At 32.8% G+C, this 15976-nt stretch overlaps 1 protein-coding gene across 4 annotated transcripts in view; it reads left to right on the top strand.

The window, feature by feature from the left end:
• Nucleotides 1-15976, top strand: part of gdpd5b (glycerophosphodiester phosphodiesterase domain containing 5b) — a 72175-nt gene that overhangs the window by 52853 nt on the left and 3346 nt on the right. Inside the window, exons 10-17 of one of the 4 annotated variants that reach the window (XR_012338621.1) lie at nt 2607-2757; nt 3156-3377; nt 8030-8187; nt 8382-8529; nt 8881-8963; nt 11187-11201; nt 11793-11905; nt 13251-13484. Coding sequence is in view for 2 of the 4 variants with exons in the window: in XM_073818487.1 (XP_073674588.1) it covers nt 2607-2757; nt 3156-3377; nt 8030-8187; nt 8382-8529; nt 8881-8963; nt 11187-11201; nt 11793-11905 (890 nt within the window). In the remaining 2 variants the exon portion in view is untranslated. The remainder of the gene's footprint in view (nt 1-2606; nt 2758-3155; nt 3378-8029; nt 8188-8381; nt 8530-8880; nt 8964-11186; nt 11202-11792; nt 11906-13250; nt 13485-15976) is intronic. The other 3 variants (XR_012338622.1, XM_073818487.1, XM_073818488.1) reach the window with 3 other exon arrangements.

Genomic DNA, 15976 nt, shown 5'->3' with positions numbered 1-15976 from the left:
TGTGGGTCTTTTATAAAGTGAATTTTACATAAAAAAAAACAGTTTTTGTATAGAAACCCATTTAAAAAATATTTATTTATTAATTTGTATATTTAAAAAATATCACTAACTAACCCACTGAAAACTGCACAAATGTAGAGTAAAAACTTTAATAAATAGAAAAATATACAGTACAGACCAAGTTTGGACACACCTTCTCATTCAAATTCATATCTTAATACTTAATAATACAAGTACTGTAAACTTTAACATTATATATATATATATATATATATATATATATATATATATATTAGGGGTGGGCATAGATTAATTTTTTTAATCTAGATTAATCTAGATTAAATCTTGGAATTAATCTAGATTAATCTAGATTAAAATGGCTAATTTGAATTCTGCTGAAGGCATTCAGAATATGTGTGCTACCCAAATAATGACTAAAAGTAAGTCTTTGAGAATGGATCATAAAGCTCATAAAGCTGTTCTATGATAATTTGTTGATGAAAATAAATTATGTTCAATTAGATGTACTTGTGTTTACTAACTAACTAACAATGAAATTATTTTTTCTACCTATTAGATTGTGTGTTTTTAACGTCAACACCTACCCAACCCATTACATGTTACACCGTACTTTTATTTTGACAGGTTGCCATGAAGTTTCTGTGTCATACAGTATGATATGATGCTAGTTTTCTCAAATGAAACGGTAAAAGTGACACTCACAGCAGTTTGGGAGATTGAGTTTATCTGTTCATGTGAGATGAAAATGCCAAAAATTACCGGGAGCGTCACGTGTGTTTCAGTATGCGTGTAGTAAAAGCTCGTCTCCGCAATGCATACATACAGCTAGGCAAACGGAACATATCGGATTCATATTAAAACGGTCTTTTTGCATTTCAGTTTTCACATACACTAGTCCATATCGCGATTTGAATTAAGTGACAGAGCAACATTTGATTTATGAATCCAAAAAACGACGAATTTACGTGGCATTTCGCGCTATAGTAGATTCTGTTTTCATGAATGGAGGACGACGCGATCCTGTCTGTGTTTTGGTGGAGGAGACTTAAACGCGCGACCATATTCGGTATACATCCGCGTTAAACTATCAAGGTAAAAGTCAACATAGCTTGCGTAGTTTAGACCCAGCTCCTAACCCAAATTTGAGAATAGATTAACGGCGATATTTTTTTTATCGCACGATAAGAGTTTCGCGTTAACGCAGCACGTTAACGCCGATAACGGCCCACCACTAATATATATATATATATATATATATATATATATATATATATATATATACATACATACATACATACATATACACACACAACATATATATATTCTTTAACAATCATTATAGTGATTGTTTTTCCTTTTTATATTTATTTTCTTGCTATATATTAAATATTGAAATTTTGAACAATACAATATTTTATATAGTATTTTCTCTTTTTTCTTTTTGCCTAAATATTTACATTTGGAAAAAGTATTATAATATAATATAAAAATTACAATAATTATAGTAATTTTTTTACATTTATTTATCTATATATATTTTAATATGTATTTTTTAACAATGATTACAATGTAATATAAAAAAATGTATGTAATATGTAAATGTGTGTGTGTGTGTGTGTGTGTGTGTGTGTGTGTGTGTATATATGTATATATATATATATATGTGTGTGTGTGTACATAAAATAATAAAATATTAAAAATATACCATTTTAAATATATATTATATTATATTATATTATATATAAAAAACAAGTTGTCCCTCATTTTAAAAGGCAAATAATTTCTGTAATTGTTCCTTAGACAAGTCCCTATTGAAAATAAAATTGCATCGAACCATAAAATGGTTTAAATTTGAGGACGGTTTTGTTCTGATCATCTTAATCATGTTTCCAATCATGTTTTCAGTTAAACATTTTGTAAAGCTGTTTTGGAGCAATATATATATATATATATATATATATATATTTACTTAATTTCTTAATGATTTTTGGCATAAAAGAAAAATCAAAAATTTTGACCCATGCAATGTATTTTTGGCTATTGCTACAAATATACCCCAGCGACTTAAGACTGGTTTTGTGGTCCAGGGTCACATATATATATATTGTGAGAAGCACTATACAACTAATTTAAATTGAAAATGAAGTCTTGTGGGCCATCTCTGCTTCATTATTGGTTGTTTCAGGCCACATGTTATTATGGTTGGCAACATCTGGTTCAAAATGAAATGGATTAATGTGGCTTTAGAGGTTACATATCTTGGCTAAAGGTTCAATCTCTAGTTTGAGTGGTTCACAAAATACTACCATTCAAATTGTGGATTGTTAAAAGCATCTGCTAAATAAATAATGAGTTGCAATAATACCACTTCTATTGCACAGCTCCCACTATTCAGTAAGTGGATTTAGATGTTTTTCTGTCAATCACAGCATAAGTCCGCTCCTCAATTTCATTCTCTGTCTCTTATCATTGAATATTACTCAGCAGTGCTGGCATGTTGAGCCCTAATGGAAGCATTTTCTCAGTTGCAATCTAAGTGCTGTCTAATCACATATACTGCTGTGTAACACTGGCTTCGGCTGTAGTCTAGATGGTGTGCCGTTCCTCATGAGAGACCGGACATTGAGGAGAACCACAAACGTGAGGAGAGTGTTTCCGGACAGACAGTACGATGACGCTTCACTCTTTAACTGGACTGATTTGAGTTCGCTGAATGCTGGCCAGTGGTTTCTAAAGGTATGAGCCATTTTGGCTCTAAATAAAGTCTACAGTACATCTGAAATAGTATAGTATGTAATGGTGTTTTTAGATTTAAAGGGTTAGTTCAACCAAGAATAAAAATTCTGTCATTAATTACTCACCCTCATGTCATTCCAAATTGTAAGTAACAAAAAGGCTACGTAAAACTAAATTCTAGCTATTTTTTGCAAGAAACCTTTTGCTCCAGTTATAAGTTGAATTCAATGTTAATGCAATATTCCCCTTTTAGATCTAACACAGCATAGTGTCATTGATTCATAATTATTCAAAATGTCCTTGTTTCCTCTGACTTTAATGGTTTAATCTTATACATTAGGACTGTATAAGTCTATATATTGGCATATAACTGGACTAACTGATTTTTCTGAATGCAGGATGATCCCTTCTGGACTGTGCACTACATGTCAACGTTCGAGCGCGGGTCAGTGGGGAACCAGTCAGTGTGCAGCTTGGAGCAGATGCTAAAACTAGCAGCTAGGTCCAAGAGCTCAGCGGTATTCACTCTCCGCAGACCGCCACCCGATCATCCCCACTACCACGACTGGGTCAACCTCACCCTAGACACTGTTCTGAGGTCAGGAATACCACAACGACAGGTTAGTCTTGAGTGAATGATGCTCACGTTTGATGTGCAACTGGAAATCTCATTGTCCTTGGATAGGGGTTAAAATAGATGTGTTTAGCCATACTGTATGATTCAGGATACAAATCTGTTCCTGTTTTATGTGGTTGTGTAGCAGCGCCCCCTAGCGTGACTAATATTAAATGTATTATGGTTGTAATGTTAAAGAGATAGTTCTCCAAAAAAATTAAAAATCTGTCATTAATTACTCACTCTCGGGCCCGGACATAGGCATGGGCAAGGTGGGGCAATGCCCCCCTAAATGCTGTGACTGCCCCCCCCCCAAACGTGAAGGCATGCAAAATTCCGAATTTCATAAAAATTTTAAGTAAAATGGTCAGAGCACTCTCTGCTCGCTTTCAAACTAGCTACTGATTGGTAGATGCGTAGGGAGAGAGTGGCTACTCGTCTCACTCGCTCACAGTCACGGCAGAGCTCAAAACTCAGACATCGTTCTAAGTAACTTTTCTTTCGCGGTCTCTCACCGGAATTATTTGATTACTATAACTCTGTTCTTGTTCTTTCTCTTCTCTCTCTCTCTCTTTCTCTCTCTCTCTCTCTCTCTCTCTCTCTCTCTCTCTCTCGCTCTCTCTCTCTCTCTTTCTCCTCACTCATTTACAATTTGTTGAAGTGAATCAAGTAACGAGTTGACAATGCGCAGATTTCTGGTTGCTAGTGTCCTATTTATGCCGGTCCCAAGCCCGGGTAAATGCAGAGGGTAGGGCATCAAACATAAAACCTATAAGACAAATCAAATGGATCAAAGGAGAAGATAGAGATATGGATAGGTGGACTGATATGATGACAGCATAGTTAGTATAGTTATCTTTGCATAGATGATTAGAGAAGCTCACCCACACCCACCCCCCCAATATTCTACATGCACCCCCTACTGGGGCTGGCTAAATCTGGCCCTGCTCACCCTCATGTTGTTCCAAACTGGTAAAACCTTCGGTCATCTTTGGAACACAAACAGAGATATTTTTGATGAAATCCGAGAGCAACTGACACGTTTAAGGCCCAGAAAGGTAGTTAGGACATTGTTAATATAGTCCATGTGACATCAGTGTTTCAACCCTAATGTTATCAAGCTATAAGAATACTTTTTGTGCGCAAAGAAAGCTAAAATTAGGGCTGCAACAACTAATCGATAAAATCAATTATTATCGATAATGAAATTTGTCGACAACGATTCTCATTATCGATTAATCCGGTCCGCCCACAGTGCACGTACAACTTCAGAGGATCACGTCAAATAACAGCACTGAATGACGCATTTCTATAGACAAAATGCATCTAAAAATAGTGGAGGAAACAGACTGAGATGCTGCAGGAGAGTTCCAAGCTGCTCAAAACATGACAATTCCTTATTTAAAACTAATAGAGTGATGGCTTGCCCTGTGCGGCGCTTTGAGATCCGTTTGCGTCCTCAGCATAACTTTCAGTTTGCGGTCATATCCTTATCTGTACATGTCACAAATTCACTCGAGAATTTCCATTTAAAAATCCATTCTGGCAGTCTGTAAGTTTAAATCTTTACTGAATGAGCGTGTCAGACAGCCGGAACACAGAACACAGAAAGGGAGACAATTGATACTCAACTCAGCACAAAAACATTCATTGTGCTGAAACATCTGTCGTTGAATGTTAAATTTAGATTTAAATACAACATGTAGTGCGCGTATTTATGGAGGGTATGAACAGTAGGGCTGTGACGGTGGCAGATTTTAACCACCGCCGGTGGTGCGGTGTTTTATATATAAATAAATGAGGCTCAAACATTATTCACGAACGTGCGTGTTTTGCAATTTCTGTTGGTGAACAAGCAGTCTACAAAACACTAAAATAAATCAACGAAATAATACATTTAAATAAGAAAGTAGCCTAAATAAGTGTTAAATAGGCTATTAAACAAACATTCGTTGCAAAAATTCCTACAACCTCTACAGCGCATCAGAATTACTGGCCGAGTTCTCTTTCTCTTCCCCATTGCACAGCTGCTGTTTTTAATAGCAAAGTAATTACATTTATTTTCGTTTCTTTAGTTTATAAAGTTAATTTAGAAATATATTTGGAACATGTTTTATTTGTGAAATTCAAGTTTTTGTTTTTTAAAGTAACGACAAAGCGGCCGGCGGCAGATAGATCAGTTTAGCCTTCTCAAATCATCACGATTTAAATAAAAATCCTTAGATATTTAAAAATAAATAAAATAAAATAATTAAGCATATCACAATATTAGTTTAATCGTTTAACCTAGATAAATGTGTAGGCTACTAATAGGCGCATATCCAATAGTTTGTGCAGCGAGTGAAAGCTTTGCAGGACATGGAGGTGCAAGTGCTATGTGAAACTTCAATTTTGCTCATAAATATAAGAGTAATAAATTTACTTTAAATTATTACTTCACTACTATAAAACGAAATAATTCAAATCGAAAACAAAACTCTTTTATTAGCTATAGGCCTAATCCATAAAGATGCACTCAGAAAATACTAGTTTATTAATAAATAATATGAATATCTCCTTACTTTTCCCCTCCACATTCATGGTAGGCCTAATTACTTTAGCTGGGGCTTTGGGCCAGCTTCAGCTTACTGCGTGCATTTGAACGCGGAACTCTTGCGCTCGTTGCTGTTGGTGGGACACATAACACCGCTACGGCAGAATAAATAGCAGAAACACGGTATTTTATGCTTGTTAGTGTGTTTTTCTTCAGATATTTGTCCTTTCTCTTTATTACAAAAGGTGAATTGTTGTAAATTGTTAAGCACTGTGTTTTCATAGCATGATTTAAAAAATAAATAAATAATTGGAATTTTTAAGCCAACGAATCGATTAATCGAAAAATTAATCGGCGAACTAATCGATTATCAAAATAATCGTTAGTTGCAGCCCTAGCTAAAATATTGATGCATCGTGGGACTCTTGTGAACATGTGTCAAAGACTGACACAGAAGAGAAGAAATTGTTGAATAAAGTTGTTATTTTTTATTTCTTTGCGCACAAAATGTGTTCTCGTAGCTATTCTAACAATGTCCTATCTACCTTTTTGGGCCTTGAACGTGGCAGTTGTGTTGCTGTCTATGCAGGGTCAGATAGCTCTCGGATTTCATCAAAAATATCTTAATTTGTGTTCTGAAGATAAACGTCTTATCGGTTTGGAACGACATGAGCAATTATTGAGAGAATTTTCTTTTTTCGGTGAACTATCCCTTTAACCCTCTAAATACTACTGTATTATATTTGAAACAGAAATTTCAAAGGCCATCAACATGATCAAAACTTGGCTGAAAAACCTGTTGCACTGTGCTGTTTTTATAAAGTAAGCGTAAGAATAAGGTTTCTTTAAAAATAACTACTAACAGTGTTAAAGGAGTAGTTCACTTTCAGAACATTTACAGATAATGTACTCACCCCCTTGTCATCCAAAATGTTCATGTCTTTCTTCAGTCGTAAAGAAATTATGTTTTTTGAAGAAAACATTTCAGGATTTCTCTCTATATAATGGACTTCTATGGTGCCCCCGTGTTTGAACTTCCAAAATGCAGTTTAAATGCAGCTTCAAAGGGTTCTAAATGATCCTAGCTGAGAAAGAAGGGTCTTATCTAGTGAAACAATCGGTTATTTTCTAAAAACATTTACAATTCATATATTTTTTAATCTCTACACAGAGTACACAAAGAGCTAGACAAGACGAGCATTTGAGGTTAGTAAGTATATAAATTGTAATTTTTTTTTTTTAGTAAATAACCGATTTTTTTGCTAGATAAGACCCTTCTTTCCTCGGATCGTTTAGAGCCCTTTGAAGCTGCATTTTGGAAGTTCAAACTCAGGGGCACCATAGAAGTCCATTATGTGGAGGGAAATCCTGAAATGTTTTCCTCAAAAAACTATTTTCTTATGACTGAAGAAAGAAAGACATAAACATCTTGGATGACAAGGAAGTGAGTACATTATCTGTATTTGCTGCACTGCTTTGTGAACCATTCTGACAGTGCCTCCTGCTGGAAGAGAAACACGTAGAGTTGTAAATGTGAACTGATGGATCCACGAGATAATGTGTTACAAAATTTAAACAATTTAAACAAAGGCTGTAAAATATATGCATATGTTATTTGAGTAATATAATATTTGATTGATAATAATTGTTTAAATTAATATAATTGATTTATTCTTTGAAACTTTAATATTAATTTATGCAATTGCAATGCCTTGATTTTAGTAAGATTAGTACACGGTCATAGCCACAAATGCAATGGTACCAATAATTGCCATAATTCTTTCGGTGTTTCGGATTTCGGCCTTGGTTTCCTCTTTTTCGGTTTTCGGTTTCAGCCAAGAATTTTCATTTCGGTGCATCCCTAGTGTAAACTTTTGACCTCATTATCATATTTGCTAAGACATATTGGAAGATTCAACTGATAACTGATATTTAACTGATATTTATATGTTGCATATATATATATATATATATATATATATATATATATATATATATATATGTGTATATATATATATATATATATATATATATGTATGTGTGTGTGTGTGTGTGTGTGTGTGTGTGTGTGTATATGTGTATTTAAACACACATTTCAATTCAGTTTTGTGTGTTATGTGTAGGTGATGTGGACGGTGGACAGTAACAGGGAGATGGTGAGGAACGTGGCTCCAGGTTTACAGCAGACATCTGTGAAGAAGCTGCCCCTTGACACACTCCATCATAACGGCATCAGCAGGGTCCTGCTGCGCTACAACCAGGCCTCTGCGCAGGACATCCGGTATGATGCTGGCCTATTTACAGACACCTGGTCTCACAACATCTATATTACACCATAAAGGACAGTTTTGGAGCAAAAGCTGCAGTGTCTCCGGCACTGGTGTGATGAAATCGAAACCTATAATTGTTTAGCCGAATAAGCACTGTCAAGTGTGTAAAAGTTATTCATATATCTTGGTGTGTTTATTTTAATAGGCTGTATAATGAGAACAACATCAGCCTGACTCTGTATTCGGTGAACGAGCCGTGGCTATATTCCCTGCTGTGGTGCAGTGGGGTGCCGTCCGTCTCCTCTGAGGCCCCGCAGGTGCTCAGGAAGGTGCACTATCCGCTCTGGCTCATGGTACGAACCCTCATCTGCTCCTAGATTATTCATTAGGCAACGGCACAAAGCTGTTATGCTTTTCCAAGATATATAATTGGTTAACATCTGCTGCTCTGGCCTTTATTCAAAATGAGCAGCATACTGCCTTTATTATATATGTTAAGGAACAAATACAAATACATGATTGAGATTGACATTTGTATATAATATATATTAATAATATTACCCTATTTAATATAGTATTAATGAGCATGTTTTATACTTTTATAATGAATGGTGTAAAATGAGCACGCAATGGCTGTAATTTGTATTCTGTTGCGCCATCTAGTGGTGTGTGTATGTGCCTCAGCATTTCTTTCTTTATTCTAGAGTCCAGATGAGTACTGCCTGATATGGATCTCTACTGATCTCATCTCCTTTGCTGTAGTTCTGGGAATATTTATATTCCAGAAGTAAGTGTCCACTTGTTTGACATTGGTAATAGATTATAGAGTTATTGTTTTATTCAGAGAAAGAACTAAGATATGTTCCAGTGTTATTTTTGGATAAATTATATATCATTGTAGTATTTATTAATATTTAGAAATGTATTTAGTTTAGTTTAAGTTTCAGTAATTATGTTATGTGCTTTTGTCTTTTTTATTGGTTTGATTTTTATAGATATATTTTATTTAGCTTAATTTTTATTTTGGTTTCAGCTGTAGTGATTTTATTTTTTCATCCTATTTTACTTTTCTTTTTTTCGTTGGCAAGACAACATTTATAATTACAATTATATTTTATTTAGTTTATTTCAATTAATGACAATAGCTAACAATACAACTTTTAAAGTCCTTCAAAATCTCACACATTAATAGCAATAAAGTATTAGCAAAATATTAATGTTTATAAACCTGTATGCAAATGTTTAGTTTTTGCTACTGAAGAAATGTTTCATTTTAATATTTTATTTTTTTATATAATTTTATGTTTTGTGAAAACATGAAAACTTTATTTTAATTTTCTTCTATTCCAGTATTATTTTAGATTATTCATATTTTATTGTAGTATTTATTAATATTGTGAAAATAATTGTATTTTTATTTATTTTTAGGTTTTAGTAATTATGTTATGTGCTTTTGTCATTTTTATTTGATTAGATTATTTATATTCTATTGTAGTATTTAAAAATTTTGAATTAGATTTTATTTTTATATGTTTGCTTTTTATTTAGTAATCATGCTATTTATTTATTTTTTGCTTTTGTCATTTGAATTGTTTTTTTATATAAGTTATTATAGTTTTGGTTTATGATTTTTCTGATTTTATTTTATTTATTCAAATTAATGAAAATAACTAAGTTTTAGATGTAATTTTAGCTTACAACAACACTTTTGAAAGTCCTTCAAAATCTCATACATTCTGAGCAATAAAGTCTTTTAATAAATAAAAATAAAATTATTATTGTTTATGGACAGTTAGACTATCCTATATGCAAATGTTTTGGTTTTGCTACTAAAGAAATATTTTATTTTAATATTTTAATTATTTTAATAATTTTAAGTTCTGTGTAAAAACTTTTATTCCAGTGTTATTTTTAGATTATTTATATTTCATTTTAGTAGTTAATAATATTTTGAATTCGATTTAGTTTTTATTTAGTTTAGTTTAAATTTTAGTAATTATGATATGTGATTTTGTCATTTTCATTGAATTTATTTATATATATTTTTTTTTTATTTAGCTTTATTTTTATTTCAGTTTCAGCTAGTAATTTTGGTACTTATTTTACTTTTTCATTATTTATTTATTTTAAGTTAGTTGCCAAGTTAGTTTCCAAGCTTTTTATCTGATATATGTATTTGTAGTTTTTATTCCAATTAATTAAAATAATTTTGATAAAGTTTTAGATTTAATTTTTGGCTAACAATAAAACTTTGAAAGTCCGTCAAAAGCTCAAACATTATGAGCAGTAAAGTCTTTGCAAATAAAAAAATATGAATGTTCATATACAGTTAGAGTATCCTATATGCAAATGTTTAGTTTTTGCTACTTGCTACTTAAGAAATGTTTTATTTTAATTATTTTATGCTCTGTGTGAACATTCATTTATTTACTTTATTTATTTATGTATTTATTTTGCTTTGCTTAAATGCTTCAATTCTTCCACAGTACAGTTTTGATCTGAAAGACAATATGACTGTAAATGTTGTAATAATAAAAGCTAAAGTTTATTCAAAGTCACTCTTAAAACTCCAAAAATGAAACAACTTTGCTTGGATTGTTTCACACAATCAAATAATGTGTTGTACTTTCATCAGATGTAATCAAATACAGCTTCCTATATTTGAGTACGTCTTCCTAAATTCACTTTGTTCAACCATTATGAAACAAATATTAATGCATCCTGAAACATGAATACCTCCAGACAGAGAGAGAAAAGGAAGGAAGAATAAGAAGAAAATGTGTTTGCATTCATTAAATGTGTGGATTGAAAATTCAAAGTGAAGTGGGGCTCTGGATCCTCTACTTTTTGCTGCGCTTGCCATAGTGACAATTGCATCTGCTTTTCTGAACTGACCTCTTGATTCTCTCCCTTTCTTTTACTCTTGTACCCTTTTCTTCCACCTCTCCTCTTCTTCTTGCTCTCTGCCTGATGTGCATGCTCCTCTTCTCTGCATTCTGGCATCTCTCAGCTATCACATGATCAGGTAATTGGGTCAGCGCTGTTGGCCCATGCTGCTAGTGTATATCTCCCTTTCTTGCCCTTCTTTCTCTATATAACCCTGTTTCAATCTATCTGCCTGTATCTTTCTTCCTGTAATTTGTCAATGCTATTACTAACTCTTCTCACTAAACCACAGCCCACATGATTACAATTAATACCACTGCTTTCACATAACATTTGATTAATACTTAATTGAGGTGCATTATGCGGAATGTCTTTGCTAACAGGAAGTATACTCGAGGGTTTTGTCTCAATGAGTCATTCTGCACTTATCCATTAGGAGGTGACAATCACATGACTGACAGTTACAGATTATTCAGAGAATTTTTTTTACTGTTGTAGTGTTTAGTTTACTTTTAAAATGTAGTGTAAATACACTGTATATATTACAGCCTAGCAATTACATTAATAAATCACTGTGAGATTCATGAGTTAAAAAGCATAGTTTTTATTAGCAGAGTCAGCAGTATCAATGCAAACTCTGTTTTGATGTGGTGTGTGTGTGTGTGTGTGTGTGTGTGTGTGTGTGTGTGTGTGTGTGTGTGTGTGTGTGTGTGTGCGCATGTGATTACAGATGGAGAATGAGCGGGATGCGTAGCTACAACCCAGAGCAGATCATGCTGAGCGCAGCCGTCAGGAGATCCAGCAGAGATGTCAACATCATGAAGGAGAAGCTCATCTTCTCTGGTAAGGGCTACCTTAAACACATTCTTTTGGCGTTTCTCATATTGTGTGTGTGTATGAGAGTCCTATATGTAAGCTTATTACACTGCACCATGAAATACTTGATTCTGATTGGTCAATCAAATATTGGTGTAATAGTCAGTAAACTACATATTTCACCATTGTCTTGGTGCTATATGTGCATGTCTCATATTACTCCAGTGTCTCTCTTTTCATACCAAGAAGCACAAAAAGCTTGTTAGCGCCATCTTGTGACACAAAACTGAAAGAATTCAGTATTAATTTTAAAGCAACGGTTCATCCAAAAAATGAAAATTTGCTGAAACTGTACTCACCCTCAGACCATTTAAGATGTACATGGGTTTCTTCATCGGAACAAATTAGATTTTGAAAGATTTTGTTTCTAAAGACGTCTCTTCTGCTCACCAAGCCTGCATTTATGTAATTCAAAGTAGAGCAACAACAGTACAATTTTGAAATATTTTCACTATTTAAAATAACTGATTTCTATTTGAATATATTTTAAAATGTAATAATTCCTGTGATTTCAAAGCTGAATTTTTAGCATCATTACTCCAGTCACATGATCCTTCAGAAATCATTCTCATATTCTGATTTTCTGTTCAGAAACATTTTTTTTATTATGTTGAAAACAGCTAGAATCTTTAATGAATAGAAAGTTCAGAATAACAGCATTTATCTAAAATAGAAACACTTTTTAACATTATAAATGTCTTTGTCATCACTTTTGATCAATTTAAAAAAAAAATTGTGAAATGAAAAGCTGCATGTTTGCAAGAAACAAATCCATCAAGATATTTAGCTTTAAACCATCACTTCTGAGCAAAATATGAGCTTAAAATAAATAATAATGCTCCTGTTGTCCTCTCGCATCAAAATCCACCAGCATATTTGTTTACAATTTCAAATGTTGCTTAATCTGTGCACATTTTTCACCTGATTTATATTAGATAGCTTTTTCCCTGGAGGAAGCAGTATTATGGATCTTATGGATAGAAGACATTTGATGATGGATTTGTTTCTTACAAACACACAGCTTTTAACTTTACAAGACATTGCTTGACGAACTGGAGTCATGTGGATTAGTGTGATGTTTTTATCAGCTGTTTGGACTCTAATTCTGATGGCACCCATTCACTGCAGGGGATCTATTTGCAATGTATTTCTTTGATAAGTAGCAGTGTAATAAGTGGGAAAATGTGCAGCCAATGTTCAGTTTGACTGTACATGTGTTGCATGCGATGTGTTTTTGGATTAATATTGTGTGTGCATGTATCCCAACAGTGTTTGCATGCCTCTGTGTGTGTGTTTTTGCCCTGTCTCTAAGGTCAGCCACAGTAGCTGTCCACCTCCTGGGTTTGAGTCTGTGTCTCCGCATCCCTCCATCCCATTCCATCTCATTCCTCCCCTCTCCCTCCTGTCTCTTACTGTCCGCCACCATTCCATCTCTTCCTGCATCCATTCATTCATCAATCCATACTCCGCTGACATCCCACAGCTTGAATGATAGCTCATGCAGTGCTGTAGCATCAATGGCCAGGGTAACTGTGGCCTGCGTACGGTGAGTACGAGAGTGATGATCACTAACCCGATCATTCAGATATTCGTGGTGGAATTCACAACGAAGATCTACAGTTTGCTTTTTTTTTTTACTAGTGGATCTGTTCCAAGTGTACTAACTACATAGGCAGCTATTGTATGTGAAAGCATATTATAGGGATAGTTCAAACAAAAATAAAAATTCTGTCATTAATTACTCACCCTCATGTCCTTCGTAACCCATAAGACCTTCGTTCATCTTCAGAACTCAAATTAAGATATTTTTGATGAAATCCGAGAGCTTTCTGACCCTGCATAGACAGCCACCCAACTGACATGTTCAAGGCCCAGAAAGTTAGTAAGGACATTGTTAAAATGGTCCATGTGGCATCAGTGGTTCAACCTTAATTTTGTGTGCAAAGAAAACAAAAAATAATGACTTTATCAACAACCCTTCTGGGTCTTGAATGTGGTAGTTGCATTGTTGTCTATGCAGGGTCTGAAAGCTCTTGAAAATTTATTAAAAATATCTTATTTTACATGAAGGTGAGTAATTAATGACAGAAATTTCATTTTGGGGTGAACTATCCCTTTAAGACAAAAGTCCATCTTATAAGGTACAAAAAGTAAAAAAAAAAAAAAAAAGTAAAAAATATTGTGAGAATAAAGTTTAAATATTAAGAGAACAAAGTCGAAGTATTCAGAGAATAAAATTCAAATTGAGAATAAAGTCAGTGTTTCGAGAATAAAGTCTAAATGTTTAGAGAATTAAGTCAAAATTAAGTTACGAGAGTAAAGTCAAAATGTTTCAAGAATAAAGTCGAATTTTGAGAATAAAGTCGAAATGTTTCGAGATTAAAGTTGGAATGTTTCGAAAATGAAGTCTAAATGTTTCAAGAATAAAGTCGAATTTTGAGAATAAAGTCGAAATGTTTCGAGATTAAAGTTGGAATGTTTCGAAAATGAAGTCTAAATGTTTCAAGAATAAAGTTGAAATATTTCTAGAATGAAGTCAAAGTGTTTTGAGGATAAAGCTGAAATATTACGAGAATAAAGTCAGAATGTTTCGAGAATAAAATCAATTAGAATTAAGTCAAAACCTTTTAAGAATAAAGCCAAAATTAAATTACAAGAATAAAGTCAAAATATTTCAAGAATGAAGTAGAAATTATGAGAATTAAATCAAAATGTTTCGAGAATAAAGTCAAAATTATGAGAATAAAGTCGAAATATGAGAATAAAGTCAGAATGTTTCGAGAATAAAGTCAATAATGAGAATTAAGTCAAAGCGTTTCGAGAAAAAAGTCAAAATATTTCAATAAAGTAAAATTCTCAAAATATTTCGAGAATGTCATTGAAATAATAAGAATTAAGTCAAAATGTTTCGAGAACAAAGTCAAAATTACGAGAATAAAGTTGAAGTGTTTCAAGAATAAAGTTAAAATATTTTGAGAATAAAGTCGAAGTGTTTTGAGAATAAAGACAAAATATTATGAGAATAAAGTCGGAATGTTTCGGGAATAAAATCAATTAGGAGAATTAAGTCAAAACCTTTCGTGAATAAAATTAAATTATGAGAATAAAGTCGAAATATTTTGAGAATATTGTCAAATTCTCAAAATAATTTGAGAATGAAGTCGAAATTACAAGAATAAAGTTGAAGTGTTTCGGGAATAAAGTCGAAATATTATGAAAATAAAGTCGGAATGTTTCGAGGATAAAGTAAAAAATTAATTACGAGAATAAAGTCGAAACATTTCAAGAATAAAGTAAAATTTCAAAAAATTTTGAGAATGTCATCGAAATAATCAGAATTAAGTCAAAATGTTTCGAGAACAAAGTCAAAATTACGAGAACAAAGACGTGTTTCAAGTTGAAGTGTTTAGAGAATAAAGTAGAATTCTCAAAATATTTTGAGTCTAAAATTTAGATTATGAGAATAAAGTCAAAATGTTTCGAGAATAAAGTCGAAATTTGGAGAAAGTCGTAGTGTTTCGAGAATAAAGTCGTAGTGTTTCAAGAATAAAGTCAAAGTCTTTTGAGAATAAAGTCGGAAGTCTTTCAAGAATAAAGTCGAATTCTCAAAATATTTTTCTTATAATCCCACATTTATTCAAATAAATTGAATAAGTGGCCTGGCAACTTCTTCCATTGCTCCAAATCCAGGCCATTTACATGCACAGGCTATCCTCTCAAAATATTATTAATTGATATGATTTAATTCTTTAATTCCGACTTTATTCTCGAAACATTTCGACTTCATTCTTAAAACATTTTCACATTATTCTCAAAACATTTCGACTTATCCTTGAAATTTCAACTTTATTCTCGATTTATTTCGATGTTATTCTCAAAACACTTCGACTTTAATTTTGTATTATTTCGACTTTAATCTTGTAATTTTAGATTTATTTTTTTTTAACATGGCACTACAACACCATCATAGATTCACACCTATGAAGCCTAATAAAATGCTGTCGAGGTAGGCAGCTCACTAGGATTTGGAACAGAACC

This window comes from Garra rufa, chromosome 14 (assembly GCF_049309525.1).
Source record: "Garra rufa chromosome 14, GarRuf1.0, whole genome shotgun sequence".
In the NCBI taxonomy this organism is placed as follows: domain Eukaryota; kingdom Metazoa; phylum Chordata; class Actinopteri; order Cypriniformes; family Cyprinidae; genus Garra; species Garra rufa.
This window is presented reverse-complemented; position numbering and strand designations above follow the sequence as displayed.